The sequence below is a fragment of the Oncorhynchus clarkii genome, chromosome 9 (genome assembly GCF_045791955.1).
Source record: "Oncorhynchus clarkii lewisi isolate Uvic-CL-2024 chromosome 9, UVic_Ocla_1.0, whole genome shotgun sequence".
Classification (NCBI taxonomy): domain Eukaryota; kingdom Metazoa; phylum Chordata; class Actinopteri; order Salmoniformes; family Salmonidae; genus Oncorhynchus; species Oncorhynchus clarkii.
In genome coordinates, this window is record NC_092155.1 from 25,587,502 (window position 1) to 25,612,607 (window position 25,106).

The 25,106-nt window shown below is 44.6% G+C and overlaps 1 protein-coding gene across 13 annotated transcripts in view; it reads right to left on the reverse strand.

Annotated features, from left to right (window-relative positions):
• LOC139416122 (nuclear factor 1 B-type-like) overlaps window positions 1-25,106 on the reverse strand; it is an 80,817-nt gene that overhangs the window by 14,007 nt on the left and 41,704 nt on the right. For 4 of the 13 annotated variants that reach the window (XM_071164439.1, XM_071164440.1, XM_071164434.1 and 1 more), the window contains exons 3-10: window positions 15,652-15,702; window positions 13,935-14,003; window positions 12,363-12,483; window positions 11,914-12,032; window positions 9,093-9,224; window positions 8,600-8,778; window positions 5,291-5,420; window positions 5,032-5,114 (exon numbers count right to left, since the gene is read on the reverse strand). In XM_071164439.1, coding sequence (XP_071020540.1) covers window positions 5,032-5,114; window positions 5,291-5,420; window positions 8,600-8,778; window positions 9,093-9,224; window positions 11,914-12,032; window positions 12,363-12,483; window positions 13,935-14,003; window positions 15,652-15,702 — 884 coding nt within the window. Of the gene's footprint in view, window positions 1-5,031; window positions 5,115-5,278; window positions 5,421-8,599; window positions 8,779-9,092; window positions 9,225-11,913; window positions 12,033-12,362; window positions 12,484-13,934; window positions 14,004-15,651; window positions 15,703-25,106 lie in introns of all 13 variants that reach the window. The other 9 variants (XM_071164444.1, XM_071164437.1, XM_071164443.1 and 6 more) reach the window with 3 other exon arrangements.

The following is a 25,106-nucleotide window of genomic DNA, read 5'->3' on the forward strand; positions in this document are numbered from 1 at the left end:
TAATACACACACACACACACCTTAATACACGTACACAAAACCACCACACATGAATCCCACATTCTCCTATCCCATGCATTATTCACACGCACGTATCCACGATCCAGTGGAGAGCCATCTCAGCCAATACCCAGCTAACCTTTCACCTTTAGTCAACACAATCAACACATCCCTTTGGTAATGCATTGTGAAAAAGTGCCTCGTGAGCAATCTCCCCGCCGCTGTGGCAAACTGAAGAGCTCTTAAGATGGTTTAATCATACAGTATATCCTCACACACTGAATATTCAAAACCCACTTAGGGATGGTCGATAACATTAGCCACCTGTACACACAGCCGCGCTGAACGGTTTTCCACTGCTGCACTACATCTGGAGGTAACCGACTGATTTCCTCTAGTTCTTGTGTTTATCTTGTGCGTATCGAAAATGTGGAAGCATCTGCCGAATTAACTAGCCAATGGTAAAAACAAACTAAAAAAAAAAACGTACGCACACACACACACACACACACACACACACACACACAAAGTAGGATATGAACAGAGGCCGTCACTCAATCTCTTAAAAATCATATAGACTAATTCTTCCAACACCAAGGCTCCACTACCAGCAGTGAATGGTTAAGTCTACAGCCTTATCCTTCTACTAGTAACAGAGACCAGGATGCTGTACACACCACACAGCACACCAACACTGCCTCTACACTACCCAGCAGTCTGCTGCTCTGCTCTGACAAAGCTTTGAGCATAGAGAACGCACTGGCTGTCCAGACGCTCTACCAAACCCCCCCACTCCCACCCACTCCTCCTCCTCCACACGCTCTGTGCCAGGCCTGCCAGCACTCCTCTAGGGGGGCTCGCCATCTGTCTGCCGGCACTGCCAGATCACAGCGGCAGGGGTAAGAGGGACAGGGAAGACGTCGCCGGGGAACGTTAGGGGAACGTTAGCAAAACAGATGCAGGCAGAATGGGGATTAGCAGGCTGCCTTAGATAATACCAAATGTCATCTGATCACCGAACGTTCCCTCTGGAGCCCATGGCGGAGGAACAGTCCCTTTAAGGGTTAACCAAGAAGAAGACATGAATCAGAGGGGTTTTTCTTCTTCTTCTTTCTCCTCACCGATTTTCCACTAAGGAATTGTTGTTTGGAAGGAGGAGGGGTGTGGAAGGTGTGTGTTTTGGGGGGGGGTTGTAGAATAGGCCCTGGGGACATTGGGGTTTCTGACTACACTTTATCTCTGGAATATCGCCTGTGACCGCATCGGAAACACGACACCTTAAGTCGGTGAAACTGATCCACCTCGTACGTCTCCTCTCTCCACCCAACCAGCCTCAGAACAAAGGTCTGCCTTAAAACACACCGGAGAAAAGTGTCAATGCATCTCATAACTCCACCAAATAATTACCCAGAGCCGGGGTGACTGACAATAACAACAAAGGGAGAGTATCTATGACATTGTTTACTCCACGGGGAACAGTGGCCCAGTGTCATAGACCACAGGTTAAAAGACCTAGCTTCGTCGTTTTAAATCATCCTGAACCACAGAACACACACACACACACAAAGCCTGACTAATATAAGATTAGCATGATGAATGGCTATTGCGTTGTATTTCCTCCAGGTCTATTTCTGTTCATTCAGTATTCAGTGACCGTGTTAGGGAAAATAATACTATGTAAACTATACTAAATTAAATTAATTAACCTACCTGGTTAAATACATGTTAAATAAATGAAAGAAATCTATCAAATAAAAAAGGGGGTCTTATTTAGTCCGATGAGGCCGATGAGACAGGATTGGGTTCAGCTGCTGTTTAGTGAGTTCACTGACAGAAGCAGCAAGGCTACTAAAAAATGTGGCACATAAACTCCACACACGCATGGACACACACACTGTCCAAAAGAGTCCTCCCAGCTACAGAGAAGCATAGCATCGTTAACAAAACAGCACATTTTCTGCCTGCTCTACCAAGCTGCAGGGAAATACAGGCCGGGCTTTGTCATTACGCTCAACAGGAACAGAGTAGTAGAAAAACCACTGATTATTATGTAGCTGCGTGCAGATGCATTAAATGAAGCATGGTTGAAAACACTTGGCCTCGGACCAGCGTGTGTGAGTGTGTGTGTCTGTGTGTGTGTGTGGGGGGGGGGGGGGGGGGTTCATGAGGAGGGGCTAGCGCTCCAAGCCTCATTTTTTCCACCCTCGCCAACCACAATGCTCCTAACCTCACACACAATTCAGCGGCCACATCTGCCTGGTCTGGCCGCCGGGACGACCGCTCGACGCCAACAACACCAAACAGTCTGGCCCTGGCCTGTATCGTACACTGTCTGTTCACGTGTCTCAGGCTGAATATTGTGGCTTTCAGAACAGCATGTGCAGAACAGCACACATTTTTGAATAGGTACTGAACCACGACGGAGGAGTAATTGACATATTTGTCTGTCTTTGTGTGCACATTCTTACTTTTGTACTTGCTTTTGAAACCGTTATGTTGTTCTTCAATGGACTACGGAATGAAGCTAAACAAATTGCATTTAAGGGAATGCTGGTCTCTTTTATATATGCCTGTGATGCCTTATTGGCATACAGCAAATTATTTGTAGAAAACTGTAGAGCACATTACACCCTCATCATATTACTGTACTTCTATTTACTTCCTGCCCCATACCGAAAATAATTAGGTAAAAAGATATTTCTAAATATGAATTATATACAGTATGTGGAATGGTTAAAAAAAAAAGGTGCCCAAACACTCCCCTACGTATTTACAGTGCCTTCAGAAAGTATTCATACCCCTTGACTTATTCCACATTTTGTTGTGTTACAGTCTGAATTCTAAATGAATTACATTTTATCATTTTTGCTCACCCGTCTACACACAATACCCGGTATTGACAAAGTGAAAACATGTTTTTACAAATGTTTGAACATTTATTGAAAATGAAATACAGAAATATCTCATTTACGTAAGTATTCACACCCCTGAGTCAATACACGTTAGAATCCCCTCTGGCAGAAATTACAGCTGTCTTTCTAGGTGAGTCTAAGAATGTTGCACACCTGGATTGTACAATATTTGCACATTATTCTTTTAACAATTCTTAAAGCCTCTGTCAAGTCGGTTGTTGATCATTGCTAGATAGACTTTTTCAAGTCTTGCTATAGATTTTCAAGTCAATTTAAGCCCAAACTATAACTACTGTAGGCCACTCAAGAACATACAAATGTCGTCTTGGTAAGCAACTCCAGTGCATATTTGGCCTTGTGTTTTAGGTTATTTTCCTGCTGAAAGGTGAACTTGTCTCCCAGTGTCTGTTGGAAAGCAGACCGAACAAGGTTTTCTAAGATTAGTTTCTTTTTCTTTTCTATTCTGTTTCTTTTTATCCTAAAATAATCCCTCGTCCTTGCTGATGACAAGCATACCCATAACATGATGCAGCCACCACCATGCTTGAAAATATGAACAGTGGTAATCAGTGATGTGTTGTGTTGAATTTGCCCCAATATAACGCTTTGTATTCAGAACATAAAGTGAATTTCTTTGTCACCTTTTTTGCAGTTTTACTTTAGTGCCTTATTGCAAACATGATGCATGAGCTGACAACTTGCCCAGGCTGACAGTGGTAAAAATCTGTCGTTCTGCCCCTGAACAAGGCAGTTAACCCACTGTTCCTAGGCCGTCACTGAAAAGAAGAATTTGTTCTGCCTAGTTAAATAAATAAAACATATTGATCCATGTTCAGTTTCCTATCACAGCCGTTAAACTCTGAAACTGTTTTAAAGTCTCCGTTGGCCTCGTGGTGAAATCCCTGAAGGGTTTCCTTCCTCTCCTGCTAGTGGGTGTATTGATACACAATCCAAATGAATAACTTCACCATGCTCAATGGGATATTCAAGATCTGCCCCCCACCTACCAATAGGTGCCCTTCTTTGTGAGGCATTGGAAAACCTTCCTGGTCTTTGTGGGTGAATCTGTGTTTGAAATTCACTGTCGGATCTAACAGATAATTGTATGTGTGGGGGTACAGAGATGTGGTAGTCATTCACAAATCATGATAAACACTATTATTGCACGCAGAGTCCATGCAACTTATTATGTGACTTATTAAGCACATTTGGACTTATTTAGGCTTGCCACGACAAAGGGGTTGAATACTTATTGGATCGACACAGTTCACCTTTTAATTTGTTATTAATATCTAAACACTTCTAAGAACATAATTCCATTGACATTGTAGGGTATTGTGTGTAGGACAGGGACACAACATCACAGTTGAATCCATTTTAAATGCAGGCTATAACACAACAAAATGTGGAAAAGGTCCAGGGGAGTGAATGCTTTCTGAAAGCACTCCATTAGGACAGGGAAGCTAAAAATTTCAATGTGTCTCGATACTCCAGCATTTGGATTTGGGATCAAATGTTTTATGTGAGGTGACAGTACAGAATGTCCCTAAGTATTTTTGAATAAATTCATTTGTTTGTATTGAAGTCGTCAAAAATGTTGTATTTGGTCCCATATTCCTTGCACGCTACGACTACATGAAGTTTGTGACTGTTGGATGCATTTGTAGTTTGTTTTGGCTGTTCCGAAGTATGTTGCCACTAATAAATCAGATAAGTGAAAACAGATATGTATGAAAATACCCTCAAATAAAAGGTGACATTCTGTACTTATATGAAACAATTGATCTCAAATCCAAAACGCTGGAGTATTGTGCCAAATTAGTTTTAGCTTCACTGTCCAAATAGATACGTAGGGGAGTAAATGTCTTCAACTATACCATTACAGTGCATTTACTGTCACTTACTGGAGCGAGCATTTTGAGAAACAGTTCATTTCTGTGATCGTTTCACTTCTCAGACTCCGCGTGCATCTGTGCGAGAACCGACAATAAGGTCTCACTCTCAGATAGAATGAAATATCTCCGTGGTCTCAGATCCCTTCTGGAGAGGCTGAGAGGAAGGAAGGGAAGGAAGAGGGGAGGAGAGGATGTGAAAGAAGAGTAGTGGTAATGTTTCTCACCTGTTGCTGGTGAAGGAAGGCCGGATCTCTAGGGCTCAGTCCTACAAAACGATTGGCTGTGGGGGTGCCCGGTGCTGAGTATCCTGGAGGAGCAAACACACAAACACAGACAGAGAGACACAGAGACACAATGAGAAAATATTACATTGATCGATTCTTTATAAAGTGCGCAAAATGGAAACTACTACAGTAATGGGGCACAGAAGGGTTTTGCAGTGCCAGGAAGAGAGAAGGAAAGGGAGCTCACCGTTGTACTCACCTTCTGATGTGATGGGCTTGGTGTCGGGCATGGAGAGAGAGACGGGTCGCACTGTGCCATGGTGCGGAGAGGGGGCCAGGACTGGGGTGAAGTGGCCTGGAACCTTCCCCACCTGGCCACTGCTGTTAGGCTGGGAGGGGGGGCAAAGACAGGGAAACAAAATAGAGGGGGCAGTTAGTGACAAATCCTCTACTATTTAAACTGTGGCCACTTGACAAATCCCACTGGGCACAGACGTCAATTTCATTGAAATGACTTGGAATCGTTAAAGAAAAGAAACAACAGTAAATTGTGTTTTACAGTATTGTTTTCACAGTCAGTTTAGTGCTGTTTTGTGTGGGAAAATGTCGCCCTCACTTGACACACAGAGAGAGAGAGAGAGAGAGAGAGAGAGAGAGAGAGAGAGAGAGAGAGACAGAGAGACAGAGAGACAGAGAGAGAGAGAAAGGGGGCTGATAGTAGGGGCGAGGATGATGAAGGGAGGGGGTCCAAGGAGAAAGGAGTATGGAGGAAGGGAGAACAGCCCCGCCCAAATAGCCTGTGTAGATCATCTCTAGTGTTTTAAGAGAGAAAAGGAGCTAGTGGGAGCTACTCTTTCAGACTGCGGGAGACGGCCTGTGGTGTATTGGGCTCTTTGGCGCCCCAAGTTCAAACCTCAAATAGGCCTTTATGAAAAAGAATTGTGTCCACAGGGTTCCTTAAAAATGTGAATAGAATGTTTAATTAGAGTGTAATATAATCTGAGTTAAAGCAAGCATAAAAACATTCTGGCTGCCGTCCATGGGATTATAAGAGCTGTTTTATTTGCCGAGACGCCCTCCTCTGCACACCCCCACACACACACACACAAACACTCCCCCTTCTCCCATCCAGCACTGTGGAGGAGAGGGGCCAGTAATTCCGCCAAAAGAGAGCAGAGGCCCCGGCAACGGCAAATATTTACGGCCTTTATCGTTCCCTGTGGTTTTGTCTGAAGTAACAGTCCCGGGCCGCATAGATCCAGCCTCGTCTATGAGCCCATTGTTTTCAGTGAGAACAGCGGGGATATAAAACTCACATAAATATCTCACGGCTCTCTCATCTCTCTATGGCTAACCCCCCCCCCCCCCCCCCACACACACACACACACACACACACACACACACACACACACACACACTCCAAGCACAGTGACACAAGGCTTTAGTGTGTACCCAGTTAATGTATAAAGTCTTCTGTCAGGTTTATCAGAAGTTCATGAAAAAAAAACTGTATTATGACCCTCTGTAATTATATTTGTTTTGTGAAAAAGGGCCTGGATTTTCTTTGGAATATTGAGTTAGTGGTTTTTACAGTGTATATTTTACATTTAGGCTCTTTTCAAAATAGACCTATAGAGTATTTCAGTTAGGTCGGCATTCAGTCATTGCATGAAGGGATTTTTCTGCACTTTCAAGAGTGTTTAGATCACAACAGCAGCATATTCTGAATGGAGGGGGGTTAAAGTTCACACTTGATTAAGAACCTAGCTGAGAAGTCACCCGGTGAGTCCACCGGCACCGCCAATTCCTCAACCCTGTGTCAACTCCCTCCATCAAATGCTGTGTCAACTCCCTCCATCCAATCCTGTGTCAACTCCCTCCATCCAATCCTGTGTCAACTCCCTCCATCCAACCCTGTGTCAACTCCCTCCATCCAACCCTGTGTCAACTCCCTCCATCCAACCCTGTGTCAACTCCCTCCATCCAACCCTGTGTCAACTCCCTCCATCCAACCCTGTGTCAACTCCCTCCATCCAATCCTGTGTCAACTCCCTCCATCCAACCCTGTGTCAAATCCAATCCTGTGTCAACTCCCTCCATCCAATGCTGTGTCAACTCCTTCCATCCAACCCTGTGTCAACTCCCTCCATCCAACCCTGTGTCAACTCCCTCCATCCAACCCTGTGTCAACTCCCTCCATCCAACCCTGTGTCAACTCCCTCCATCCAACCCTGTGTCAACTCCCTCCATCCAATGCTGTGTCAACTCCTTCCATCCAACCCTGTGTCAACTCCCTCCATCCAATGCTGTGTAAACTCCCTCCATCCAACCCTGTGTCAACTCCCTCCATCCAATGCTGTGTCAACTCCCTCCATCCAATGCTGTGTCAACTCCCTCCATCCAACCCTGTGTCAACTCCCTCCATCCAACCCTGTGTCAACTCCCTCCATCCAATGCTGTGTCAACTCCCCCCATCCAATGCTGTGTCAACTCCCTCCATCCAATGCTGTGTCAACCTCCATCCAACCCTGTGTCAACTCCCTCCATCCAACCCTGTGTCAACTCCCTCCATCCAATGCTGTGTCAACTCCCTCCATCCAATGCTGTGTCAACTCCCTCCATCCAATGCTGTGTCAACTCCCTCCATCCAACCCTGTGTCAACTCCCTCCATCCAACCCTGTGTCAACTCCCTCCATCCAATGCTGTGTCAACTCCCCCCATCCAATGCTGTGTCAACTCCCTCCATCCAATGCTGTGTCAACCTCCATCCAACCCTGTGTCAACTCCCTCCATCCAATGCTGTGTCAACTCCCTCCATCCAATGCTGTGTCAACTCCCTCCATCCAACGCTGTGTCAACTCCCTCCATCCAACCCTGTGTCAACTCCCTCCATCCAATGCTGTGCAAAACAAATGTGCCCCAGAAAGACTAGTGCTGTGAAGACTCTTCCTCTGCAATGATTGAACTAGTCTTCTTACCGATTATAGACATTGTCCACCCGTTTTCATGTGTCAAATGTTATAAAGCACCCAAATCCCCAAAAATAATTCTCAAGGTGAAGGATAACTATTAAGATTGCCACTTAAATTGGAAAGAGCTCAAATAATGTACAGGAAAGTGGCATTTGATCAACATTCAATTGTTGTAAAAATGTCGAGGCACAATTGTATTGGGCAGGTATAATTTTTGACATAGACAGTTCATTATTCAATTTAATAGTTGGTTCATTAGAGAAAAATTGAATTCATTATGAAATTAAATGAAAACACAACTGATACTTGATTCAATCATCACATTGAAAAGTGTACTACAGTATAGCCAAGCTGGTCCGGTGTCCTTTAAATACTCGTAGTGTTAAATATCCATTGTTTTTCATCAAACGTTTGCCATAAAACACTTTTTCCACTAAAATCCCGAACTTCACATCCAATCATATCCCTGTTCACAAACACTGTCAGTCAGTTAGGCCTACTGAGGAGAGAGACTGTACACAGTCAAGTTCTCTTAAATAAAATAGGAATGTAGCCCAACCCGACTCCCCTCCAGTGTGCTGCAGTTCACACTCACCTGGCTGCTCTGTGGGCTGGACGGGTCGTAGCTGGGCACGTAGCTCTTCAGGGAGTCAGGGGGGTTGAGATGGGGCGGGTAGCGGATGGTGGGGTGAGAGAAGTAGGGTGACGGGGCAGGGGGCAAGATGGCCGAGAACTGAAGGGGGGAGTGGGGTGGAGGGCTCCTCGTCGATATAACTAAGGGGATAGGAAGAGGGAAACGGACAGAGGAAGAAACAGAGAGAAACAGGGGGAGACAGACAGACAAGACAGACAGACACATTTAGAGAGGGCGGGAGAGAGAAAAACAAACCATTGAAAAATACACTAATGGAGAACAAAAATGTACACATTACAATCCCAACTAATTCAAAGGACTTTTGGGGGAAGGCTGAGGGGGATGCATGACAAATAAACACTCTCAGTTCAATCACTTTCTTGTAGAGGTCACTGTAGGTCACTGAATGAGCATGTCTAGGCTTAGTAGTGGGGCAGGTGCTTAGCCTACTCACCACTGTGTCCGACCCCTGGGAGTCCGGGGTGGTGGTGCTGGGGGAAAGTACTCAGTCTGGAGGAGGAGTCCTGCGGGGAGGTGGGGCTGAACAAGGGCTTCTCTGGCTTCTTCATGGTGGGAGACGACATGTCTGGGGAGAGGAAACACATACACACCTGGTCAAGGGGGGGGTTACCTGGCAACCACAGAGCCACGCGCACAGACGCTGACAGAAGTAGCATCGCTGTTCTTGCTGCGACATCTTTCAAACATACTCCCATGCTGTGGCGTGATGGCAGTCATAGTATAGGCTTGCGATCGCTTTTGACATGTTTTCTCATGCCTATATGCAAGGTACTGTATGACAATAGGACTGAACATGAAAAATAATGGACTCCGAGACCTCATGTTCTGTGACAGCAGCCGCTCTCCCCTGACCGTGGGTCAAGCTCAAGTGTCCCTGGCCTGTCACAAGACCTTCCTTCCTACCTCTCTCCCTCCCTCTCTCTCTTCCTCTTTTCCTCCCCACAATAGAAAAGAATCCACCTGAAGAGGGAAAGGTGACTCATACCAAACCAGGAAAGGGACAAAGACCTCAGGAATCCAGGGGAATTCCCCACTCAGAATTTTGTAAAAGGAAGTAGCTTAAGTCGTTTCATTTTTCATTTTTTTTTAGCAACATGAGCAATACCTCAGACAATGGATGGATCTTTCATTTTTATAAGAGTTTCAGACTATGGTACCACCCCACTGTACACATGGTTGAATCAACGTCGTTTCCCACGTGGAACAGACGTTGAATTGATGTCTGGGACAGTTGTTTTTTTACTTGTTCTTATGTGGTGTAACATTCGCTCAAATATATTCTCGACAATTCCTAAAATGACAGAATTACACGATGGACAATTATGGAGAGAGACCTAGAATTGGAAGAAAAAAAAGTCTACGTCAACAGACTTCTCTAACAAAAAAGTCACACCGGTCTGGGAACTGATCAATGTAAAATCCTAGAATTCACTTAGAATCCCTAGATAACAACACATTGCTGTATGTCAAAATGATTTAACTTGATGAACTCTGTTACTTCACGTTCCACCCCAAAAATGAGCGAGTAAACCAGGGTGTGCTCAGGCCAGGGTGTCCCAGACTGACGAAAGGGCTATGAATCTTATCGAGCAGATATCCAGCTATGAAATGCACCACCAGGCTAGTATGACGAGCCAGGATTAAGTACTGCACATTTCGTCGGAGCATAGATATGAAAAACCTTCTTCTTCATTGCAAACAGCTGTTCGTTATCAAACCAGTTGCTGACTGAGGATTTGAGAGCAGTGCCCAAAAATATGTAAGGGGAGTGGCTAGATATACATAACTCCACAACATGGCGTCAGCTGTACTGTAACAGTGAAAGACATTTCAGTGAGCTGACTTTTGAGGACAAAAAAACAGATCCATGCGTAAAAGGGTTTTGTCGGACTAGGCATGTAAAATAAATGTCCGTTTGGCACTTTGGACAGCCTCATATCAGTTTAATATCAATCCACTTATTTATTTTATTCCCTCTTTACAGAGTAGTCCTTTTCCATGAATTTCCTGATCTCTCCGCTCCTCTTCTCCATAGCCATTACATTCCAGCATGTGTTCACCCCGATACTGAAAGGTAAAAACACAAAACAGCGGGAGAAGGAAGGGGGAAAAAACAGTAAATCCCATCGAAGTTTCGTTTAAAGAAGCGAGGGGGGGGGAAAAAACACCTTATGCTGTTAGATGTTGGGACATTCTGTACCCTAAGTGTTTTATCTGTCGTAGGGTAGTGAGATGAGAGGTGTCCCTCTCCCTTCCACTCTAGGGCTTGAGCCCTGGGGGGAGAAGGGGAGTGTGTTTGTGTGTGTGTCAGAGGAGAACAATCTGGAAACACGGGACAGTGAGGGCTTAATTAAAAAAGCTACGGGCCCTGGCCTGCACCACGAGACCAGGTAATGAGACATACACCCCTCCCTGGAGGATCACTCTCTCACACACACACACACACACACACACACACACACACACACACACACACACACACACACACACACACACACACACACACACACACACACACACACACACACACACACACACACACACACACCCTCTCTCTCTCTCTCTCTCGCTGCCTGTCAGTATAGTGGCGTTAGCAGGGCTAGGCACGGGATGGCCCACCAACTGGGCCTGCCACCTGTTGAGTCAGACAGCTCCTCTGAGACCTAGCTAGCTTCAAACAAGGGCCGCCACACCTTCCCATCACTCACTCCACGTCCCTCTCTCTCTCTGACACACACACACACACACATGCAAACACGTACCTGGATACGCACACACACACACACACACCTGTTAACCCTAGCGTGACCTTTTCAATCTTGCAGTCTAATAACACAACAAGTTAATTAATAAAGTTCTCTGCTAAGTCTGCTCACAGCCACAATTACTACAGCTCTCACTAGCATGTCTTCCTTCTCACTTTCATTGGTGCCACCCTGCATTCCACAATTAAATCGCTACCAGAATGAAGATTCCACTCACATCGCTTCAACATTGCAACTTTTAACACTGCTTCAACACTCCAATACTCCCTCAGATTGGCGAGAAAACAGGAAGCAATGAGGAAGCTCCCAAACTACCAGAGAACTCAACATCCCTCCAAACGAGCTTATCAACAGGGGCATGTTCTCAGTCCCGATATTTCCTGTCAACAATTCTGTTACTCACCCAGCCTGTTTGATCTTATCATATTTATTCAACAGTAATATTGTAGACCCCCCCCCCCCACACACACACACACACCTCCCCCTCACCTTCTCTCTCGTGCCAGGTCCTGCTGCCGCTAGCTGGGGAGCTAGGTGAGGAATAGAAGTCAGGGCCAGTGGGACTGGTCTCCATACTCTCGTCTATGTTGAGGGTCTTGGGCCGCTTACTGGGGAAGAAGGAAATTATGAGTCACAACACTCTACGTGATCTCTGATCCCTGTGTCTCTCTACTGTCACTGCCCCTTGATGTTGTAAAAATGTAATATATTTACGGCTAACGTATTGTCTCGATGTGTGGGCGGTAATAGTTGAACTAGAACAAATGGCCAAAACATGGGAAGTACATGATGGAGTAAGATTATCAATTTGCCCCTCTGACACAAAACTGAAATCAGTTTTGCATCCACCACCCTACATCTCATTCAAAGTTCAGAGGTCAAGGTGTGATGCGGGAGAAGAAGAGTGGGGTTAAGGCAGGGTCCTGCAGCAGACTGACCTGCCAGGCGGGGAGGAGAGGGAGCGATGGAGGCCCACGCTGGAGTTCAGGTCATGGTAGTACGGCTGACTTGGCATGTCGGCCATGGAGAAGTTCACCCCGGCCCCCTGGGTAATGGGCGCTGAAGAGTAGGGAGAGAAAAAGAGGTTACTTCCTGGTCACTGGCCTGCTGATTGGTTGCCAGCTGAAGCTCTGTTAGAATTTCGATATGATGTGACCTTGAGCATGGCCCACAATTTCACTGAAAAAATCTCAGTGTACATGATCCCCTCTCACATGACTGATAATCATTAAACCTTTGCATTCCACCAGCATAATGCAAACTCATGAACTAGGCCACATACACACACACACATCAGCTCTCTGATTGGTCCTATGCTCAGCTGGATCATTCTCAATTACCTATTGTAATTGGTCAAGCACATATGAATAAGTGCATTGAAGTTCACTTTCATGGTGCTCTTATGTGTGATATGCTTTGAGAAACCACAGCCCACCACTGTGAGAAAGTCTACTTTTTTTCACCCTGTGGTTGACAACCGCGAGGGAGGGATATTGTTTCAGCGAGGACAGCTGAGTGTTAACTAGGGCACTGTGTAGCCCTGTGAGGGCGGTGGGTGGGTGGGTAGATTGGTTTGGACTCGACGAGAGACTGGAGTGTGTGGTGGGGTCTGTTGTGGTCTGAGGTTTACCACTGGCACGAGCTCCAACCCCAGCACTGCAGTCTTGGAACTGGCAACCCACGGCAGCCCTGGCATTGGCTACCCAAGGGCATTTGTGTTTTAATTTACTGCCAACGAGACTCTCCCTCTCTCTCTCTCTATTTCCTTCACTCTCTATCTCTCGTTTTGGCATAGCATACTGTGTGTGACACCACTTGCTCTGTCTCCCAGCCAAAGTCATTTAACCCCGTCTGTTAAGGAAAACACAACCCTGACTTCTGAATCCAAACAATGCCAGGCACAAAATAACAATGATTCTAAAACACCTGTTCACGCTTTCATTTGAATGTGCATTTTTAGAACTGCAAAATCACGGCACTGACTGAATTTCAATTGGCTTAAAAGGTCTACTCCGCAATCCGAAAAGCAACAAATCCAAAATGGCAGTACAAATTACAGAGGGGCTTAAAAAAAAACATTAAGTAAAAACACGAGTTATATGTCCGTGTCAGTGAGTTCTTAGTGTACCCCAGGCATGTTAGAGGTCAGGACACAACATCCCAATAGGTATGTGATAGAACACAACAGCCCTTGAGCCATACAGGTAAATCCTGCCTGAGGGGACCATTGTCCTCAGCTAGCTGGGGAGAGCGATTCCTGAAAGAACATCCGTCATCGTTTTTGAAAAAGGGCAGGCAAGTCTATACAAACACACACGGTCACACAGTCTCACACACACACACACACACACACATACACACCGGTGCACTGTACACACACTCATGTTGTATTCTAATGCTGGAGACTTGCTCGACTGGATTTCCTGTTTTTGTACTGTGAAGCTTGCTGTTTTGAATCGGCAATGAGGATAAGGGGTATTGAGGGCGATGGTGATAAAGTCTATACTTACTTCTGGACACACGCACCAGCTCTGAAACACTGAAGACTCCTGATTTGATGAAGCTGTCTTCCAAGTAAACTGCAGAAACAAAAACCACAGATAGACAATATATCAACGCAACATTAAACCCAATGCTTTGTGTTCTCGTCGCTAAGAGTAAGTTACTAATAAATCGTTCCCTGCTTACGAGACACAGGACGAGCAAAAATTCTTGCCCAAATATTGTTTTCTAAAATAGAGTATCCCATCATCTACCCATCAACCATAGCGACATGACCCAACACAGCTCCAGTCTGAATAATGGCAATATTGACAATACTGAAACATGGAGGCTTTGAAGTACAATATGTATGGAGCCCAGAATGTGAGAAAAATATCTATCATGACCCATCAGTCTAGCCTGGTCCCAGATCAGTTTGTGCTGTTTATATGTTTGTCATGACAATAGGAGTCAGCAATACAGAACAAACATAACTGTGACCAGGCTAATGTCAGTCTGTCAGCCATTCAGACAGACATGTCACTGACACCCAAAATGACTTTTCATCCTTTGATGTTCTGAGCAGGACCATTGGGTGTGCCAACACCATAGGGGGGAGGCGTGAGTCTAGATTCCGATTGGCAGCTAAATGCGCTTTCTTCCTCCTAATTCCTCAATGCAAGCCAACGGGCGTCCCAGAGAATGACAGGGGAACTGTGGCACTGTAGTGGGAGCAGCTAGGGAGGCCCTCACAGGGCCTGAGTCATTGGCTCAACGTTGGCTCAACGTAGTGTTTGACTTGGCAGCGAGACGCACACGCAGGGTAGGCAGAACCTGCTCTTGAGGTACGGAGCTAATTTCGTTCTTGCTCTATTTTCATTCCTGGCCCGTGATGACATAGTCCAGGTCAGTCCAGGAGAGCAGCAACAGGCTGCCGGAGATGATTTGGAACAGTGGCCATTTTGTTTGGCTAGCTAGCAGACTGGCTACTAGACGTAGCTTAGCTATCCAACCCTTATTGGCAAGGACAATAACTATGGCCTCAGACATCCACTAGTGAACTACAGAGGAGCACATAACTGTCTAGCCTTCGTGTTTCCCAAACTTTTTTGTCTCTTAGATTGACAACGGTTTTGTTTTGGTGTCTAGACCAGTGGAGGCTGCTGAGGGGAGGACGGCTCATAATAATGTCCGGAATGGAGTCAATGGAATGGTATCAAACACAATACCATTCCATTTACTCCCATTACACTCTATTCCAGCCATTATTATGAGCCGTCCTCCCCTCAGCAGCCTCCACTGGTCTATACAGATGTAGGATCTTAATTTGTGAATTATTATGTGGATTAAAATTAATGGTCATTTTTGTAGTGGGTTGATACATTTTTTGTAAAATAAAGTCTCAAATTCCAAAGTGGAAATCACAAACTTGAGAAGCCTTTTTAAACCTCAGATACACGACAAGTTTAAAATGTTGTCCTGCAACAGGGTGATTCAATTCATCTGTAATTCCATAGAAACCTTACCAATGGCTGTGGTCTGCATAACTGTGAAAGGTCACATCCTGGTTAAAGATAATTATGCCAGGTGAGAGCATACACACAAAGAGTAACTACCATAAACAGATTCTGGAATCGTCTACCAGGTCGAGACCACATCAAGTACAGAGAGGGGACTGGGAACTATAGAGCTGTGATTGACAGGACAGAGGTTGGAGGACCGTGACAGTGAGGTTCAGGTACATACCTGGGTTCTTGCCTGGCTCATTGTTACTGGGACTTCCTGACTGCTGTGAGTCTGTAACACAGATAGAGAACCATGCTTAGTATTATAGAACCATCCCACTGGGCACAGACGTCAATTCATGATCTGTTCCACGTCATTTCATTGAACCTTAGATCATTAAATACCACAAAGGTCATCAAAGTTCAGCACTCTTCTATCAATTTAAGTTATTCAAATGAGCTTTATTGGCATGGATGGTAACCACCCAGTGTTGCCAAAGCAATACAATGACCCACTACTATAAGGACACGTCAAAAATACCCTGAATGTGACAGGTGGCCAAAAACAAAGAAGCAAGGTGCTGTTGGTCATCAGATTTCATTTCAACCTAGACATAATATCAGCTGGAGTCATGCAGATTATATAATGAATACTCCTCAGCTTCCCTAGAATGTGTCTGAGGTTTTTATCGTAATTTGTCTGCAGACGTGTCAGTCCTGACAGACCAAGCCAGATGTGCAATGGTATTTGCTGTTGTTTAAAGAAGAAAAAAAGAGGAGACAGAGGGGGGGGGGGGGGGGGGCTACAGTCAAAAGCTAGTCAGAACAAAAGAAGTGCTCAACAGGGGTGGAAAGAAACAACAAGACAAGTAAAAAAAATATTTTAAAAAGACGAGGAGAAGCGTTCTCCTGACCTTCACATACAGACTGGTTGATTCTGTCTGACTTTTTACAGGGCCTGGGTTAGGGAAAACATGGTCTGCCTCTGCCTCATCCTGCCCTGCCCCGGCCCGAGAGAGGCATACACATAGCACACGCAACAGGAGGGGGATACACTCTGAAACACATCAGGAATTCTCCCCATAAGGTAGCCTATCTTAGCCTCCAAGCGCTTCGTCTGATTGATGATGTTACCTTACAGCACCTTTGGGAAGAGGATAAGCTAGGGTAACTGGCGTTCCTCAGCCGCCACCATGCTCGTTAGTCACCGCCAACCGCCAGGTCCATTTTCTCGGCTTGAACCGCCACGCAACACTAACAGATATTCAAACGATGCCCACAAGAGCCTGGCTTTTAACGTAAACACTTAACCATGTCATATACAGTCAGCAATAGAAAGTGGCTCCAAAGAGCTCACTTCATTTCACCTAAAAACTAGTAGAGTAGGCTTTGTATGGAAGACCGGGTGTGTAGAGTAGTGAGGAACTAGTCCAGGCATATCAGAGGGCGAGGACACCGACAACATAAACACTAGTTCATATCATATAACATCGGTCTGCAGTTGAAAATTAGTTCCAAAGAGCTGGCTTAAATTTCACATAAACACCAGTTCCTCACGACACTACACACCCGCTCTTCTCCGCTTCAACCAACCATCCAGGCAAAAAGCAGCACACGAGGGGGTGAAAGTACAACAGTACAACACTGAATGGCCAGGCTGTGTTTGCCTTGAGTTCCATAATGATTCACCACAGCCGCCCTCCACGTGTTCCTCCTGTGCCCTACGCCTTTAACGCGGAGAAGTGAGGACAAGAGGCGGGAGACAGTGAACTCAGATATCCTCGCCTTGCAACACAACACTCCCTTTTGCTGCTGGAGAGCCGTCCCTCTCTCATAAGCTTAATTGTAGATGTAAAGGAAGAGAGAGAGAGAGAGAGAGAGAACGAAAGAGAGAGAGAGAGAGAGAGAGAAAAAAATAAGTTAAGAAAAAAAAAAGATTTATGACCATTAAACGGCACTGCAAAAACAGAATGTTCTTGGCTGCGGCTCAACACTAACAAAATAGGTAGGGAACAACACCACCATACGTTAAACTAAAAATATCTGCCCTTATGGTTAACCCCGAACAGTACCAAACTTTGATTTGTCTCTACAGGATACAGAGGACACTAGGGAAGTCTGATGTCGATAGCTTGCGCTCTTTTGGGTGCAACTTGTTTTACTAAGCTGGCTAGTTTGTTAGCGTGTCTCCTTTGTTAGCTTGTAATCCACCATTTACCTGAAAAGAAAGGACTCACTGGATGGAAATTCACATTATTGCAGCAAAAAAAACTGTATGGCGCTATTGACTTCTCGGGCACATCATGCAAGAACATTTGTTCTTCGACTGACACGCCATAAAAATACTGTATAACGAGATCGAATTCTATGTTCACACGTCACAGTCGGGGGCTTTTGTGCCAACGGTTTGTGTGGAACCACGTCCATACAGTAAGTGATTGCAGGGAGATTCTCCTCCTTTCTTGCCCCCTGCCACCCAGTCACCCTGGCACCTCCCACCCTCATGCCACTTTCAGACTCATCCATCAGTCTAGTTACAACTGTCAACTATTGCCCTCTCCCAGGAGAGAAAGAAAGAGAGAGACAGACAGAGGGACAGGGGAGGAGGGAGAGAGAGGAGAGAAAGTGGGAGGGCGCTAAAGAGAGAGAAAGAGGGACAGAGAAACAGAGAGAGAGAGAGAGGTGGGGAGCTGGTTCATCTAACATGGAACAGACCATTGTGAGAGAACAGGTGGGGAGCTGGTTCATCTAACATGGAACAGACCATTGTGAGAGAACAGGTGGGGAGCTGTTTCGTCTAACATGGAACACACCATTGTGAGTGAAAAGGCAGCCTTGACAAAAGACCAGATGGTCGTGGCAATTAAAGAACCCAGGCAGCAGAAGCAGCATCTTCACTTTGCTGCCCTACAGTACTGTAGGCCTACAGAGGAGCCACCTGGAAGAGTTGAGGTGGGATCCAGGCATATGGCATCTACTGTCAACTCATCTCAGAGGTTTGAGGGAGCACCATACATCTGAGAGCTGGAAAACACCTGACATCTCACATACATTTCACCCTTGACCTGTAGCTAGGTAGATGTAGGAGGTTGTTATGGAGGGCTTGAAGTTAAGTTCAAATTCCAGTTCAAGTTCAAGTGTTATTGAAGCAGTCGATCAGGCCAGGGTTGAAAATATTCTTAGATATATTTTTGAAATTAATAATAAAATCAACATATGAACACATTTAAAAAGGAGTCATTCCAAATAACCGCTATTCTAACTAGAAAAATGGAAAGTGCCTACAGTGCCTTCAGAAAGTATTCACACCCCTTGACATATTCCACATTATGTTGTGTTACAACCTGAATTCAAAATTGATTAAATATTTTGTTTTTCCCTCCTCCTCCTATACAAATTACCCCATATCAACGAAGTGAAAACATGTTTTTAGAAATGTTTGCAAATTTATTATAAATTAACTACATTTACAAAAGTATCTCAATTTAATCGATTTTAAATTCAGGCTGTAACACAACAAAATGTGGAAAAAGCCTCGGGGTACGAATACTTTCTGAAGGCACTATTTGTTGTACAATTGCATACTGTGTAAATGTAAGTCTGCATACAAAGAAATAAACTGTCTGACAGGGGTGAAGACTTCCCTCTACAGAAAATATCTCCAATCTCCATCCAAAAGACGCATCAAACCTTCCAAATGGAGACCAATCCAAGACCAATCCAATCGTCTTCAAACAGGCGCCAGCAACCCGTAAATAAACAGTGTGGTCTCGGTCTGCGAGGTAGAGCTCTGGCTCTGCCCTGGGAGTTTGGCAAGGCCCGGATCACAACGCAAGATACCAGAGACACACAGCCACACTCCAAAAACAACGTTTCTTGGCTCCTCTCCGTCCCTGCCACTTGTTTAAACAAACAAACTGGGCCCGCAAAGAAGGAGGAGGAGAAAAAAAAAGCAAAACAGAGGATTTGAGGATCTTGGCTGTGATTTGAGTGAGGAGGACTGAGGAGTGACACGTTGGGATTGTGGGGAGTACTGAGTACCGACATTGACGGAGTTTGTTTCGTACCTTATGCATAACGGCACAACGTGGACTCTTTGCTATTGTGAAGGCCTCTCTCTCTCTCTCTCTCTCTCTCTCTCTCTCTCTCTCTCTCTCTCTCTCTCTCTCTCTCTCTCTCTCTCAGCCCTAATGTGTCACTTGCCTGGATATTATAAACACGCCAACAGTCTTTTGCACTCTCCTTTATCTAGTTTGGCATGATACCCATACCTTCCCCCGAAGAAACTCTCAGTCCACCCCCACCCCACTGTGTATATTAAACCAGTCGCATACTTTTACAAACTCACTCGTTGCAGTACACCTACCTGATCCCACAAACACACACATCCCACAGCACACACACACTCTCACATACACACACGCCGCCGCAGATGCATACCAACGTCGACATTTCAGGGAGGGAAGAGAGAAGCCGCCTGGCAGCCATTTTAGACTGCTGCACCCGGGGTCTGTGCACATGTATAGCTGTGGCTGCCAGAAGCATGGGTCCCGAGCCAAGACGCATCTCAGCGGCCCAAGAGAGGGAGGGAGGGAAAGAGAGAGAAGAGATAGAGAGAAGAGAGAGAACGAGAGAGAGACGTAGAAATATCGCCTAATTACGGCAGTGCTAGGCCCATAATGTTTCAACAATACAGCTGTGTGTAGTGTAAATATTTGATATGGCCACACTTTCTGTCCCTCTTCTGCACCAGTTTGGCCGAGGAGCAAGCCGTTAGAGGGGCAGGCAAGCTGTCCATCTGTCTGTCGGTCTATCCTGGTGCACATAGTCATGGTGTGTGAGTTTGTGTGAGTGTGTGTGTGTGTGTGTGCGGACTTTGTCCTGTGTCCTCCTCTGCTCCTGGTTTTTATCCTTAACGGCTTAGCCATGATGACCTCATCATTGTGGGCCTGGTTCCAGATCCTATTTTTCTCTTCAAAGTTGCTCCATCACTGCATTTTACAGCTACACTACATGGCCAAAAGTACATGGACACTTGCTCATTGAACATCTCATTCCAAAATCATAGGCTTTTATCTGGAGTTGGTCCCTCCCCTTTGCTGATATAACATCCTCCACTCTTCTGGGAAGGCTTTCCATTAGATGTCAGAATATTGCTGCGAGGACTTGCTTCCATTCAGCCACGAGCATTACTGAGGTCGGGCGATTAGGCCTGACTCGTAGTCGGCATTCCAATTCATCCCAAAGTTGTGCGATGGGGTTGATGTTAGGACTCTGTGCAGGCCAGTTAAGTTCTTCCACACCGATCTTGACAAACCATTTCTGTTTCGACCTTGTTTTGTGCAGATTCATTTTCGTCAGACTCCCAGATGGTGAAGTGTGATTAATCACCGCAAAGAAAGCGTTTCCACTACTCTAGAATCCAGTGGCGGCGAGCTTTACACCACTCCAGCCGACAGTTGGCACTGAGCAATGTGGTTTTATGCTTGTGTGAGGCTGCTCAGCCATGGAAACCCATTTCATTAAGTTCCCGACAAACATTTGTTGTGCTGAAGTTTCTTCGAGGGGCAGTTTGGAACTGGGTAGTGAGTATTGCAACCGAGGACAGACGATTTGTACACGTTATGCGTTTCAGCACTCTATGGTCCCGTTCTGTGAGCTTGTGTGGCATACCACTTCACGACTAAGCCGTTGTTGCTCCTAGACATTTCCACTTCACAATAACAGCACTTACAGTTGACCGGGCAGCACTAGCAGGGCAGAAGTTTGACTTGTTGGAAGTTGTTGACTTGTCCTATGACGGTGCCAAGTTAAATTCGGTTAAACAGCCATCACTAGCACATTAGAGGCCACTGCCCTATATACATAGACTTGGAATTGCTGGACACTTAATGGAACACTAGTCACTTGAATAATGTTTACATATTTTGCATTACTCATCTCATATGGAAATACTCTATTCTACTATATCTTAGTCTGACATTGCTCGCCCAAATATTTATACATTCTTAATTCCATTCCTTTACTTTAGATTTGTGTATATTGTTGTGAAAATTTTCGATTATACTGTCAGATATTACTGCACAAGCATTTCTCTACATCCGCAAAAACATCTGCTAAACACGTGTACTGTATGTGACAAATACAATTTGACTTGGTTTTGTTGAAAGTCACTGAGCTCTTCAGTACAGGCCATTCTACTGCCAATGTTTGTCTAAGGAGATTGCATGGCTGTGTGCTCGATTTTATACACCTGTCAGCAACTGGTGAGCTGAAATAGGCAAATCCACATACTTTTGTGTATCTCCGTCTCTGGGTCTGTAACAGTATCTCATATCTTTTGTCTCCTCTTGTGCCTGCCTACATTTATCTCTCTTTCTGTATCAGGAACTGTGTCAGCTGTATCAATTTCTTATCTAGTCAGAACAGTATCGTATAGTATATGCTTTCCTCTCCACGTCTAAATCATCCTCTACATCTAACCTGGTATCTCTCAATCCTCCACCATTTTCACGTTTTTTTTGTCGCACTTTCTTTCCCTTCTTTCTCTCTTCTTAGTGGCCTCTCTGTTTCTCTCTCCCTCTCTTTTTTCGGCCCTTCTCTCCCCCGTTTTGTTGACTAAACAAAGTGGCCTTTATCGGAGAGAGCCGCAACCCAAACAAGCCAAACAAAAGATAGGGCGAGGACATCTACCCAGAGGAGGGAGGATCTTATCATGCCAGGGAGGCCATTGTGCGTGTGTGCCAGTCTGCACAATGGCAGTCTCATGCCCTGGCATCTAATGCACTAACGTATCATAACGTTCTTTGAAGGCCGACACCTGTCTGCCAAGAGACCAATATCGAGGAGAGAAGACGAGGAAGACATGCTAAGTTTGACGGCCATTTTGAGAACTCATCCTTTGCCAATACCTAGAGAGCATGTGTGGTAAAACGAGCCCATACAAACGCAGACCCAGAAGACAGCAGTAAATGTGTTAAGAAACGTATAAATCTTACTGTGTGTGCAGAATGGACAGATATGAAGACAGCAAAGCATTCTTCTAGGAAATGCCCCCCCCCCCCCCCCCCCCCCATAAGGCTTTTGAGCAACTCAAAAGCTAAGTAGCATATCAACGACAAAATAAAGTCTTCTATCATGTTAATTAGATTCAGCTACATTTGCTTTAGATCGACTGCAGACATGATACAAAAAGCCTGTCTAGGAACACATTTAAGGCTTGTGGGAGTGTTAGGGGGGAGGTGGGGAGAGACAAGGAGGGTAAAGTTGAAAAGACTGAAGGAACAATGACATTTTGCCTTCTTTTTATTCGACAGAGAGACACCACAGATTTGTTTGAATGGAACACGCACACACCCACGAGACAGTGAGACAGTGGGACTGTCAGGTTTTGAGACGTAGGAATCAAGTGTCAGACAGACAGGGTCAGACAGAGGAGGGCGATGTGGTGGAGGAGGGGGGGGGGGGGGGCATACAACTTTCAGGGCAAAAGCATTCACAGACAGCTACAGGAACTGTGTGTGGGGAGGGGGTTCTCGTGATTCTCATAAAACCACTTTTAAACATGTCTGTAGCAAATTGAATTCCACAATCATGATGCAGCTGCAAAAATCAACTATAATTCTCAAAATGTGTCTTATTTTTTAAAATATTGTACAATATCACCAGAAGTTTGTACATTTTCACCCCACATTCTCATTATCAAAATGCGCCCGGATTAAATTCTCAGGTCATTTTATACAATTCTACTTTAGAAAAATCTAACTTATCCGAATAAAATACTAAATATGTTGCTGTAGTTTGTCCATAAATCATAAAAATGGTATACTAGTTGAAGTTTACATAAAACTATAGTATTTATTATGTAAAAACACTGTCTGTGGACATGTCTCATTACCGTAACACCTTTTCAAGTTCCTGTAAAAACTCCCATGATGCATCATTTAGAGGAGCAATCCTTCGATGAGCACTAGTTAAGTTATATGATTTGCTTATATGCCTTCAGAATGAGGTTCTTATTCTCAAACACCCCTTTAACCCCACTTTGCCTTCTCATTACCGAAACAGCTAAAAAGCTCAAATTGGGAAAAAGTCAGAGAACCATTACCTTACCAACATGGAGGCATGAATGGGCTTTGGTGATGTGGTCAATTGTTTGCTGACTCATAACGGCTGTCTCCTATTATTTGCAGATTGAGCTAAGGGCCTCTCATTACCGAAACACACATTTCTCATTACCACGTAATCTTTTGGGTCCGTTTCAGTAATGAGAACCTTAATTTCAGTAATGATAATAAGCTAATTCTAATGTATAGTCAATGGGTGTGCTGTTCTGGTAAACTTTATTTATTTACTTGGACCAATTGTATAGATTTTTTGTAAAACAACAGTTATTTGATTAAGTAGGGTTTGTCAAGAAATATTGGGTGTATAAACCCCATTTACCTTTCTTTAAGAACCAATCTGCAGTTTGTGTTTCAACGAAGAGTAACCCCACCACTTAGAGGAGGATATCCCCAATTTTGTACCTGCTTTTACACTTACCTATACTGTTGTTTGATATTCACATATTTAAATACTTTATAGGCATATTGTGTCGTGCTGTTTGCCCATAGGATCCCATCCAATCCAGAAATACATCTAAAATACTTTACAACCACGAATATCCATGTACTAATACAGAAATATTAACAAACTTTTTTTTTTAAGTCACCTTGTTACGTTTAAGTCCACTTTTGAAAATGAATGCATGTAATTACAATTCTTACACTGAAATAAATTGCATTAAGAGCAGTGATTTTAGTATTATTTGGGATTAACAAATGACACTGATGATTATTTTGGTTTACTGAATCTCTGATAGAGATCAGTGCAGTTTTTCATTGGCAAACTATGCTATACTCATTACCAAAACATGCAGTCTCATCCCTGAAACCTGTTTATCATTACTGTAATGCACCAATATTTAGGAAATATTAGGCAGTATAAAACATATACTTTAGCAATTTTAGATTCATCTGATAGTGTGATTTTTGTTCTTTATCGAAATAGGTGTGCATAAATAAAATGTAAAAAATAACTTGTACACGCCAATTTTGGACTTGTTGCGGTAATGAGAAGTGTTGTGTTGGTTGTTGTGGAAATTGTGCTAAAATGCATCAAATCTGACCCAAAATATAATGATAATTATGAAATAGATAAGTACAGATCCTAATCTCGGTGATCCAAGAGGACATTTTATGAAAAATGACACTTGAGAATGTTTTGGTCAAATGTCAGTTTCGTGAGAATAACCCGTGTGTGTGTGCGTGTGCCCTCTGGGGAAGAAGAGATGTGCATACTAATGATACTGGAGACTGGTTCCCCTTTCTCTTACACTTTTTGAGGGGACTCAATGCTGTCTCGTCCATAAACTCTCACGGGGGTGAAAAGACGAGTGCTTTTACCGAGCCCGAGAAAACAGACTTCTCATTCAGGTCAACAAACAGTGTGGCATCGCCCACATTCATTCCAGAGAGGAACGGGAACAAGGGCTGAATCGGCTGACACATCATTAATGAGGCCAGGCCAGACCAGGAAAGAGAGAGAGGGAAAGGGTAAGTAGCCAGGAATACAAAGACAGGAGAAGAGAGGAGAGAGAGGGCAGAGAGAGGAGACTGTGGGCATATACACATATGTACGTGCATGCTCACATTT